General features: G+C 47.8%; 1 protein-coding gene across 2 annotated transcripts in view; it reads left to right on the forward strand.

The window, feature by feature from the left end:
- The first annotated feature begins 4,437 nt into the window (after positions 1-4,437).
- LOC147628708 (protein CNGC15b-like) overlaps positions 4,438-12,041 on the forward strand; it is a 39,409-nt gene continuing 31,805 nt past the window's right edge. Inside the window, exons 1-2 of one of the 2 annotated variants that reach the window (XM_086813936.1) lie at positions 4,438-4,726; positions 5,310-5,507. In XM_086813936.1, the coding sequence (XP_086670062.1) occupies positions 5,452-5,507 (56 nt within the window). In that variant the 5' untranslated portion in view covers positions 4,438-4,726; positions 5,310-5,451. The remainder of the gene's footprint in view (positions 4,727-5,309; positions 5,508-12,041) is intronic. The other variant, XM_086813937.1, reaches the window with a different exon arrangement.

The raw sequence follows: 12,041 nt of genomic DNA on the forward strand, positions 1-12,041 counted from the left end.
GAGTATCGTGGAGCAGCCACATAACCACATAGCTGCATGTGAGGCTATGTGGTTGAAGAAGTTGCTAGATGATGTCAGGTTACAGAGTGATATGAGAGTTGTCATTCATTGTGACAACATGAGTAGTATTCAGCTTGCTAGCAACCCAGTTTATCATGCCAGGACCAAACATATTGAGGTCCACTATCATTTCATCAGAGAGAAGGTGCTAGATGGGCATGTTGATCTGACATATGTACAGACAGATGAGCAGGTTGCAGATATCTTTACCAAAGCACTTGGTAAGGATAAGTTCGAGTATTTCCGTACTAGATTGGGAGTCCTAGAGATGGACATGTCGAGCTTGAGGGGGAGTGTTGAAATGTCAAGCTCGTATACAGCTGGAGGATAGCACATGGGTGCTGACAGAGTGACAGTATGGTAGATAGATTTTGTGTGGTGTGTTTATGACCGCGTCCAGCTGGTCATGTGTGGTGTGGACATTACATTAGGTTTACTTTGTAGTGTGGACATAACACTATGTTGTGTTCTCCTTTGTGTGTGTGAGAGAGATGGTGTCTATGGCTTCTCTCCTTCTTTATGATTGATGGATATGGATTAGGGTTTGCTTCTCTTGTGTGTGTTCCTTCCTGCTTCTGTTTTTTATCACATACATTACTCTCTCTCATACTAATTTTGCCTTCTCTTCACAGCAGAGCAAAACTGATAATAGGCTCGGTAGTAGAAGTCTTTTTCTTTTAGGAAAGGGACACTCAAACTTCCACCCCTATCTAGAGGAGGAGGGAGACATTAGGTGTGATAAAGGTGATGTTGCTGATGGATGAAGGTGTTGTTGGAGCCTTGGTAGTTCTGTAAGGCCAGACACAGGGCTGGAGAGCATAGCCAATAGTGTGGAGCATGCTATTGACGAAGTTGGTGGTGTGTTGACGAAGGGAAAGCTTGTAGATGTTGACGAAGGTGATGTCGTTGGCCTTAAGGCTCGAGTCAAAGCTGTTGACGTGATTGGCCAAGGGAAAGTTGGGCAATGCTTGAAGATGGAGGCTGTGATGTTGTGAGAAGACAGATGGCAGTTCTGTAAGGTCGCGGACAGGGCTGGAGATCATAGCCCCCAGTGTGGAGCAGAATGTTGACGAAGGAAAAGCTTGTAGATGTTGACAATTGGCCTTGAGGTTGGGGTAAAAGCTATTGACATCGTTGGCCAAGGGAAAGGTGGGAAACACTAAAAACAAAGGCTATGATGTTGTGAGAATACGGATGGCAATTTTATAACCCCGAACACGGCTAGAGAGCATAGCCCACAGTGTGGAGTAGGTGTTGATGAAGTTGGTGGAGTGTTAATGCAAAGGGAAATCTTGTAGGTGTTGACAAAGTTGACGTCGTTGGCCTTGAGGCTCGAGTAGAAGCTATTGACGTTGTTGGCCCCAAGGGAAAGTTGGGCAGTGCTAAAGATGGAGGTTGCGATATAACGACCACTATTACGCTTGACCCCCACTCCCTCTCATGCTCCCCCACGCTCGAGGGTGAGAGCTCCCCCTCACACTTGAGGGTGAGAGCGTGAAGTGGGAGACAAGTATTTATTTAGTGTGGATCATAGAGAAGATGTGATTAAACACACGAACACTTATTTCTTAAATATGTATTTTCGTTGAATAGGCTAGCTACATGTCAATGTACTCTCAAATGTATGGGTCTCCCTCTTATAGTTTTGACAAAGTATGCACGGATATAATTACCTTAACAATCACAACAATGAAATACCTTGCTACTATAATGAGCATGATTCAAGGGGGAGAAAAGGTACCAAGATGAAGATGGATCAAAACTAAGCTTTGATACTAATGAAAGAAAGCAACATCTAGCTTAGCCTTTGATTAGCCTAGATTAAGGAGATTAGGCTAGGTTTAGAGAGAAAAGAGAGTAATGTCTTATATTCCAATGATTATCAAAGTTAGGCCCCACTTATGGTCTATGTTGGTATATATACATGACCACCCCTTTCACACTATCATTAATATTGTCCATGGGCATGGTCCATTGGCCTTGGGCCCATTAATCATGTGAGACTATTCACTTTGTTACTCTCTCTCTCTCTCCCTCCATATTCTCTCTCTCTCTCTCTCTCTCTCTCTCTCTCTCTCTCTCTCTCTCTCTCTCCCCCCCTTATCCGTCTCCTTTTTCTCTCTCTCCCTCTATATCCTCTCCTCTTTTTGTCTCACCCTCCATATCCTCTCTCTCTCTCTCTCTCTCTCTCTCTCTCTCTCTCTCTCTCTCTCTCTCTCTCTCTCTCAGCATGTGGAAGATATAGATCCATGTAGTGCAGTCTTTGAATGAAACCATCATAAGTCTGCATCAAGAAATGATCTCTGTAGTATGCCATCTTCGTACGGAGAGGCTGTGATGGTGTCATCCATGTGCGCATGATATGTCTCTGAATTAGCTCCTGCCTGATGATTCTATTCCTCTCAGTGTGTGTGAGGGAGAGGTGTGGGGCATGTAGATCGTAATGGGTAGGTGGTAATCGGTCCATATCATACCCAAAACTCTGGAGCCACTAGACTACCTGTGTATACCATGAGCAGCTGTCCCTTGACTCTACAAGCTGCCTAGATGCCTTAAAAGCAAAGCGCGGGAGTCGGTCCATCGGCATGTCACTAAGTCTGTGGAAGAAACATACTGTTTGAAAAGAGTGCCTCAACTAGCATTGGTGGTGCAGCAAACTCTGCTCTCACAATGTCATGGGGAACATATGGCTTGCTAGGGATGCGTACATCAGGGCTGGGGTGACTAAAGTGTCAAAAAGCCACCCTTTTGTACAAGGCTCCTGGAAATGTGCCTGATGGCTCTGTCTCTCTAGCATAGCCAAGGCTCCATAGGCTCGGGTGAGTTGATCATGGGCTGCCTGCGTCATAGAGAATCGCCCGGCTCTGTTGGTGAATGTAATCCCCAAATATACATAAGATGTAGAGACCTCTACTTGGACACACTAGGCTTTGCAGCCTCCACATGGAGCTAGATAGAGCGCCCACAGGTCATACTACTATCCCGGATGGTTCGTAAAGCAAGCCATCCGTTCCCCACCATGACATTGTGAGAGCAGAGTTTGCTGCACCACCAATGCTAGTGGAGGCACTCTTTCAGACAGTATGTTTCTTGCACAGACTCAGTGACATGCCGGTGGACCGACTCCCGCACATTGCTTTTGAGGCATCCAGGCAGCTCATCCAGGCAGCTTGCAGAGTCAGGGGACAGTCACTCATGGTATACAAACGTAGTTCAGTGGCTCCAGAGTTTTGGGTATAAGTTTGTTGTCATCACTTGGTGAGCTTGTAGATGTTTTATATTTGCCTATATAGTAAATGGGTGTAGATTAACATGAGCATACATCACTCTCTCTCATACTAATTTTGCCTTCTCTTCTCAGCAGAGCAAAACCGATAATAGGCTAGGTAGTAGAAGTCTTTTGCGTTTAGGAAAGGGATGCTCAAACTGCCACCCCTATTTGGAGGAGTAGTGAGACATTAGGTGTGATGAAGGTGATGTTGCTGATGGATGAAGGTGTTGTTGGAGCCTTGGCAGTTTTATAAGGCCGAACAAAAGGATGGAGAGCGTAGCCCACAGTGTGGAGCAGGCTATTGACGAAGTTGGTGGAGTGTTGACGAAGGGAAAGCTTGTAGATGTTAACGAAGTTGACGTCGTTGGCCTTAAGGCTCGAGTCGAAGCTGTTAACATGATTGGCCAAGGGAAAGTTGGACAATGCTTGAAGATGGAGGCTGTGGTGTTGTGAGAAGACGGATGGCAATTCTGTAAGGTCGGACAGGGCTGGAGATCATAGCCCCCAGTGTGTGGAGCAGGCTGTTGTTGACAAAGTTGGTGGAGTGTTGAGACGAAGGGAAAGCTTGTGGATGTTGACAAAGTTGATGTCGTTGGCCTTGAGGCTGGGGTAAAAGTTGTTGACATCGTTGGCCAAGGGAAAGGTGGGAAACACTAAAAACAGAGGCTATGATGTTGTGAGAATATGGTTGGTAGTTCTATAACCGTGAACAAGGCTGGAGAGCATAGTCCATAGTGTGGAGTAGGTGTTGACGAAGTTGATGTTGTTCGCTTTGAGGCTCGAGTAGAAGCTATTGACGTTGTTGGCCAAAGGAAAGCTGGGCACTGCTGAAAATGGAGGTTGCGATAAGACGACCACTCCCTCTCACACTCCCCCTCACGCTGGACCCCCACTCCCTCTCACACTCCCTCTCACACTCCCCCTCACGCTCGAGGGTGAGAGCGTTAGGGGGAGATAAGTATTTCTTTAGTGTGGATAATAGAGTAGATGTGATTAAACACACGAACAAAATATGTGTTTTCATTGAGTAGGCTAGCTACATGTCATGGCTCAACAATGTACTCTGAAATGTATGGGTCTCCCTCTTATAGTTTAGACAAAGTATGCACGGATATAATTAACTTAACAATCACAGCAGAAATATCTTGCTAATAATCGAACTTGTGCACGGGGAGAAAAGTTACTATGAGGTAAAGCTGATAAGGATAAAAATGAGGTTCTCAAAGGGAATTGACTTCTCCTCAGTCGACCAAGTCTACGCCGATCTCTCAGATGGATTCACTCTGCAGACCAACAAGACGGAGCTGATCCACGGCCTTAAGCAACCCTGGTTTTGTTAACCTAACCAAGCTTAGATTGCCCAATTTCTATTCTCAGAAGACGTGCCTTGTGCAGGTTAGCATACCCAGAATTGTGAATTGAGGTTAATTCGTCGTTCAATTTCTCCTCACATATCTATGTGGTGAAAATTGTCCTTTTTTTTTTTTTTAATTATGCGTGTGTGTGTCTGTGTGTGTTGGCTCTTTTTTTTGCTGTCATCAAGGTTCCTTGCCATGGGGTCAACTGCCATATCAAACGTACAAAGCTATAATAAATCTTGTAATTCATAATGTAATTCTCTATACAGAGGTAAACACTAATTACATATAACCCTTAATACATAGAATCTATTCTAATTCCAGAGAGAAATCTAGAGTACAAATCACATAATTAATCCTAAGCGCATGAAATTATTCTCATTCTTGTATCTGCTTCTAGTCTTTTAAATCTGGCTTGTACAGTGACTTTCGATGTGATCATTACCTAGTCCTTTATAAAAAATGTTTCACATACTTGCCCATGTCCTTCAAATGATAAATGTATGTATGGAGCAGATCTTTAGTTCATAGCTCATGGGAATGGGCGGGCATACATCCATGAAATGTGTTTCGAGCCTATTGTTATGTGCTTGAATTTTTGTCTTGATGGGTTGTTGCAGAATGGATCACTCATAGGAGATGTGCATTTACGGACTACCTGCTAGAGCTGCTGCTTTAATATTGTCCACGGCCCAGATAACGAGGTTCCACTTCTGAGATTAATCATCGAATCTAGTTCGAACAGCAAAAGGTGTCTGCAATATGTTTCCTGATAGCAAGTTTTTAAAGATGGATGGGCAAAGCAAAAGATTTGTCAGGTAGTATTTCGGTCCTCGGAGCTTTTTCTGAGAAATTGGTGATGTACTCCTAGTTCTTCCATTTGATGAAGGAAATCTTTTTAGTTAGTTTTGTGAGACCCATTTTTTTTTTATAAATTTAATAGTTAGTTGCCAAGCACCACTTGCCACACACCATGCTAACATTGTAGGAATGTTTGTGTTCGCATTCACCAGCTTGATGTTTCGGGGACTACCGGTTCCTCCATCCCTTGTGAGTAATGAGTTCAATTATTGAAGCTTTTGAAGCCTCATAAGTTCAATGGGAAGATGGACGGAGAAGTGGTCACCAATTGGACATGCGAGATGGCTGCCGGATTGGCAGCAAGAGGTGGTTCATATATTTTTCAGCTCCCCTCTTGAAAGAATGCAATCGTCCTCGATTGCGCTCCATAGTGCAACCAGAATGTTCAAGTTCTGCCAACGTGAAACATAACACCACAAAGAAAGATGAACACAAAACAAGGGTCATAAAAAACCAAGCATCCACTCCATGCAATATACATGTCTCAAGGTGATGTCCCAACTGCTCCAAAATATGGCCATCCCATAGGACCCATACTTAGCATTATCATCACAGACAAATACATGCAAGATGCTCCATGTACAAATATTTCCATACACAAATATGAGTACATCCAAGACCATATGGTAAAGATTAGCGTCCCAATCTTTTTCCAACCATAACCAAGCCAAAAGATACCATAAAATATCATAGAAGTCCTGCAAGCATATGTATTGTCAGTTCTCAGAACCTCGGGTGGACCATATAGAGATCACCAAGCGATTCCTAGATCCCATTTGAGTGCGTCTATGACAAGGGAACGGAGAAACCCCCCTCTTGAGCATCAGGCAATGCTTTAGACTCCCACTCTGTTGCTTGAGCACTTTCCATGGTAGGCTCCAAGCTAGCTTCGAGGTAAAGTTCTATCCCATGAGGTGAATCTGCCAAGTCACCCTCCTCCATACACTTTGCATCACGCAAGATAACAAAGTGTAACTTTGCCTCTGACTTTCCTTTCAAAAGCTCTATAGAACCCAATCACGTGTGTCAAACACCACAGCTTGACCATGTTGGTGTAGTGTCCACTTAGCTTCCTCACAAGTCTTTGCAATAAAAGCTCAGACCCCCACTGAAGGTGTCCCCCTCTGCTAAACTTGATGGCTTGATTCCAACCTGTTCTTGGATGACCGTCGTCATCCCATTCTTTTTCCCGAAGTCCCTCTGTCATCCATCCATCCCTGGCAACCCTTTTCTCTGAAATCCCGGCCCGGTCTCCAAACTGCCCGATGCTCTGATACCAATGTAACACGCGGAAGCTCTGGGAGTCTTCTTTCAGCCCTAAACACTCCTGAAAACCATCTGATGCAAAACGCAAATATAGAGAGAGAGTAGAGAGAGAGAGAGATGTGCTGGAAAATTCAGTATATTTCATATAGTACAAAAAGGGTACTTTGCTATAGCCCTAGGCTGCCTTCATAAAAAGGTGGTAAACACCCTAGATCTGGTCCCTACTCGGACCCCTAAGACCCAATCCCTAGAGGATTGAATGGTTCTATCTAGGAGCATTCTGGCCTCTATATAGCTTTTCTACTTTCTTGGAGAACTGGCTGACTGCTGGTCGGCCAGCAGTCTTGCCCCCTTAAATCCATAAAATCCAGCGCTGCCCTCTGGTTGGTCCAGCCGCCCACCTTCTGTAAGTAGCCGACAGCGCTTCCTGGTTCAGTTTCAGCCGACAGTGCATCATTCCATCTCCTAGCTCCAAGTCCAATCTATTACCTTATCTACACTCCTTGCTCTAGCTTCTGGTTCTTATCTGGTTCATAGTCTTTATCTGGCTGCCTCTTCTGGATCAGCACCTGAGGATGGTACATGGCATTGATCATGCACATGACAGTGATACTTGTCAAACCTTTAAAGCCTCCCTGAAGTTGCCTTCTCACATGGCTTCTTCACCTGCATCAAAGTCTCTTTTGGCCTTGATTGCATCTTGCCCAGAATCAGCCCATAAAGTTCCCCTCTAGAAACGCTGATAAGCACACTTGTTCGGCACCTCTTGCTAGTAGCTGCGCTTGCCCCACCCCCCCTCTCAGCGCCGACCCACCCCCCCTCTCTTCTGTCTTCTTTTCCGCCAGAGACACCCCCTCCGTAGCCTCTGTTTCTGTTCGCTTGCCCCTCTCCGCTAGCCCTTCCCTCCCCCTCTCCGTGTGCGCGCGCCCCCCGCCCCCCCCCCCCTCCCTTAGCCCGCCCTCTTACCCTTCGCCGCCTTTTTTCTTTTCTTTTCTTTTCTTTTCTTTTCTTCTTTTCTTCTTTTCTTCTTTTCTTTTTTCCTTTTCTTTTCTTTTTCTTCTCTTTTTTTTCTTTTCCTTTTCTTTTCTTTTTCTTTTCCTTTTGCCTTTTTTTTCCCTTTTTTGTTTTTTTTTGTTTTTTTCCTTTCTTTCTTTCTTTCTTTCTTTCCTTCTTCTTCTTCTTCTTCTTCTTCTTCTTTTCTTTTCTTTTTTCTTTCTTTTCTTTTTCTTTTTTCTTTTTTCTTTTTTCTTTTTTCTTTTTTCTTTTTTCTTTTCTTTTCCTTTTTGTGCCCTCCGCCCCTCCCGTTCCTCTCTTCTCCGCCATCTCTAGCCTGTCCTTGTTCCTCTGGCAGCGCCCTCAGGTTGTGGGTATTTCTTCATTGTCTCGGCAAGTTTCAGCCTCTTCTGGTCTTCGCCCCCAGGAGGACTCCATGGCAGCCGCTTCGTCTCCCCCGATCGAGGCCGCCGTTACCTGCCTTTCGTTTTCCGAAGCGGACCTGCAGCTTCTCGCTACAACTGTCGCATCCCTAGAGGCCTCCACTTTGGTATGCAAGATTGTCGGTAGCCGCCCCACGCGTGGCCAACTCAGAGATCTTCAGGCTAGCCTCCTAGGTGCGCCAGCAAAGATCGTAGATATTCATCCTTTGGGGCGCGGCTACTACTAGGTTGAGTTCGACTCACTAACGGTGTCTGATCTTGTCATGCAGCTGAGCCCCATTGCACTGCGTACGGCCTAGGCCTTCTTTGCACGGTGGCAGCACGGCTTCGACCTGGCATCTGACCCATTAGTTGGAGTTTCACGCTTTCCCGTGACAGTCTGCTTTCTAGGCCTCAAGAAGGAATACCTTCCTCTTCTCCCAATGATTGGTGGTGCCATCGGGAGCGTGATGGAATCCCCCCCCCACCGCTGCCGCGGCCCTCACATGAGCAGCGGGGATTCCATCTCTTCGCATTTGTATTGCCTCGCCGGATTTTGTGCCTTACATGATATCTATTCCCAATCTTCGGGGCGATCCCATTATGCAGCGAGTGGAGTATTCCGGCCGTCCAGGCCAATGCTTTATTTGGAGACAGATGGGTCATCTAGCCAGAGTTTGCCCTCGGCGTCTGACTAGGCGATCGCCCCCGGTGGTTCCCCCTCCTACTTCCCACTCAGATCCTCATCAGGGGGCCAGGGGAGGAGCAGGTTCCCAGGCCGTGGAGCACCAGGTTCCGACCATGGATGACCCATCAGCCGGAGAGTGGCAGACGGTTGGCCCCCGCCCTGGTCGCCAGCCGAGCACCAGAGCTGAGCGTCGCCGCCATGCGTGCTAGGCTGGCAACATGCAGGAGAATTTGTTTTTGTCAGAGAACCATTTCGAGCACTTCACAGCACCCACCTGCAGACGGTGGGCTCCCTCCGGTCGGAGAGGCTCCCCCCCCCCCCCCCCCCCCAAGGTGGCGGCCGATTCCTTGTTGCGACTTCTCCTCTGGCCTTTGGTGCCCAGTGGGGCAGGTTGACCCCACCCTCGCTTCATCGAGCCTTCCCCAGTAGCTTTCCTCTTCGATGGATACCTCTCAGCAGCATCCTTCTCCGCCTTCCCACTCCCCCTTGCCTCCCCCCCACCCTCGCCTCCGACTCTTCCCGCAATCACTCCATTTGCCCCTTCCTCTTTCTCCATGGCTACGACTCCCCCGCCCTCCGCCTCTCTAGAGCATTCCCGTTGGCCTTGTCACATGCGAAAGCCTCTGTGGCCAGATCATCACTCAATGGAAAACGCAGCACTCCCACTGGATGCTTGACGCACAAACAACTGGATAAAAATGCAAGAGAGAAAGTAGTGACCTAACCTACTTAAAATCTTATTCATATACTTGTTTGTTACAATGCCATGTCGGAAGCTTAGCTTCCCTTGAAAAAGGTCACTTGTACTCCTACCTATGACCCAAGTCCCAAGTGGGAACTTGAATGAATGACATAAAGACCTTGGCCCTCTTTATATAGCCCCTTGCAAAACTGGCCGACTGGACCCAAACTGGCCGACCAGCATTTAATGCTGCCGACCAGCACATTCTTGGCGTATTCCTCTTGTCGGGTTGCTGCCTGGGCCACACCTTCTCTTGGTCCCACTCAGCCCTAAAAGGTGTCTGATTCTGTCCTACTGCTTGTCCAACTCAGGGCGGAAGCATGTCCACGTGGCATGCACGTGACATCCCCCCCTGCTAAACTTGATGACAGGGATCCAACCTACCTCTTTGGATGACTGTCATCATCCCTCATTCCCTGCCGTGTCTCCTCACTATCATCCTTGGACGTCTGGCAACTTGACTTGACTTGGAAACATTGCTATCCTCCGCGATTGCTCCACTTGAAGAACTTGCATCCTGATCCACTGAGTCCCCCTGCCTTCATGCCCTATCCCTTGAACACGGGGTCTTGGTGTCCTTCCCTAAGGCCGATCACACTGGCATCTTCGCTCCCCCCTTGGATGACTACCATCCCTTGGAACCAGTATTCCTATGGGCTCACTGGTATGCCCTTTGGCACCCACCCATGGACTGCCTTTTCCCTATGGCTTTGCTGAACACCGACCATCCTCCTTTGGAGATCTACCCTTAGCTGTGTTCCCTGCCTCAGTCTGTGCACCTTCTCTTGGGCCTGCTCTTGGAGCACTGAAAATTCTGCTGAGTGCTGGCGCTCTGATACCAATGTCACATGCGAAAGCCTCTGTGGCCAGATCATCACTCAATGGAAAACGCAGCACTCCCACTGGATGCTTGATGCACAAACAACTGGGTAAAAACGCAAGAGAGAATGCAGTGACCTAACCTACTCAAAATCTTATTCATATACTTGTCTGTTACAATGCCATGTTGGAAGCTTAGCTTCCCTTGAAAAAGATCACTTGTACTCCTACCTATGACCCAAGTTCCAAGTGGGAACTTGAATGAATGACAAAGACCTTGGCCCTCTTTATATAGCCCCTTACAAAACTGGCCGACTAGACCCAAACTGGCTGACCAGCACATTCTTGGCGTATTCCTCCTGTCGGGTTGCTGCCTGGTCCACGCCTTCTCTTTGTCCCACTCAGCCTTAAAAGGTGTCTGATTCTGTCCTACTGCCTATCTAGATCAGGGCGGAAGCATGTCCACGTGGCATGCACGTGACAGGCCCCCTGCAGCCCCTGACCGGGAGAGGAGACAACCGGCGAGTACCGTTTGCCACCTGATTCATCGTTTTGTAGAGCCGATGGAGATGACCATTGCGGCCTCACCAGTGAGGGCTCTCCCACTTGAGTCTCCAAGCGGGCCCCCCAAGATCTTGGGGCAGCCTATGGATTATAGTTTCTTCTGGTGTCTTCCGACTGAAGGGACAGACAGGTTCAAGGAGACCGTAGCCCCTATTTGGGTATGTGTGGTCTTCCACCACTCCAGACCCTCTACACCAGAGAATGGCACGATGATCTTCTTTTTCCTCTTGAGCGCAGCCCCCGAGATTGTGGGATCCAGAGTTGGTGGTCGCTACCATACAGAATTAGGCAGTTGAGCTATTGCATCATCTGCAGGATCTCCGGATCATCGACGTTCTTACTTATCTATGGCCTTTGGCCAAGATGGAGCTTGGTGGATCAGCACACAGAGACTAGGGAGGGGAGATGGTGACCTCCAGCCTGGAGGTGCTGCTTTTTGTGTTCATGCATACCTCTCTCACAGTACCTCTCCCCCTTTCTTATAGATACCTCCATTGTGATCGATGGAGCACGAAGTATGCATACTCTCGCGCTCGCGCAGAGTGGCAGTACATGGAGGGCAGGATCCACGCCCACTTGGCGCGACTTTGCACCAGGACAGATTGTGACTATTCCCCGTCTAAGCCCGCGCCCAAGACTCTTCGAGTTGAGGGCAGTTCTGGTAGTTCCGCCTCACACAGATTGATATGAGGATTGTCTCATGGAACATTCAGGGCTTGGGGGGGCCTCAGTGCTTTCAGAGACGAGGCGTCCTTAGAGGAGAGCTGCATGGAGCTATGGTGGGGGGATCTATTGACATTCTTTTCCTTCAGGAGCACCATCTTACCGAGGGGCGTACCGCCACTGCGGGAAGATTCTACCAGGGTCTCCATCCTTCGGCCCTTCAGGGACGCAGGGAGAAGTGTTTCTCTCTGTCAGTGAGCAGCTTCTGCCATTTGGGACAGGATCGGGAGTCATAGTTCCAGGACGTGCTCAGTGGGGTACCATTCTGATTGGA

This window comes from Cibotium barometz, chromosome 19 (assembly GCF_041138505.1).
Source record: "Cibotium barometz isolate CiBa-2024 chromosome 19, ASM4113850v1, whole genome shotgun sequence".
NCBI classification, from domain to species: domain Eukaryota; kingdom Viridiplantae; phylum Streptophyta; class Polypodiopsida; order Cyatheales; family Cibotiaceae; genus Cibotium; species Cibotium barometz.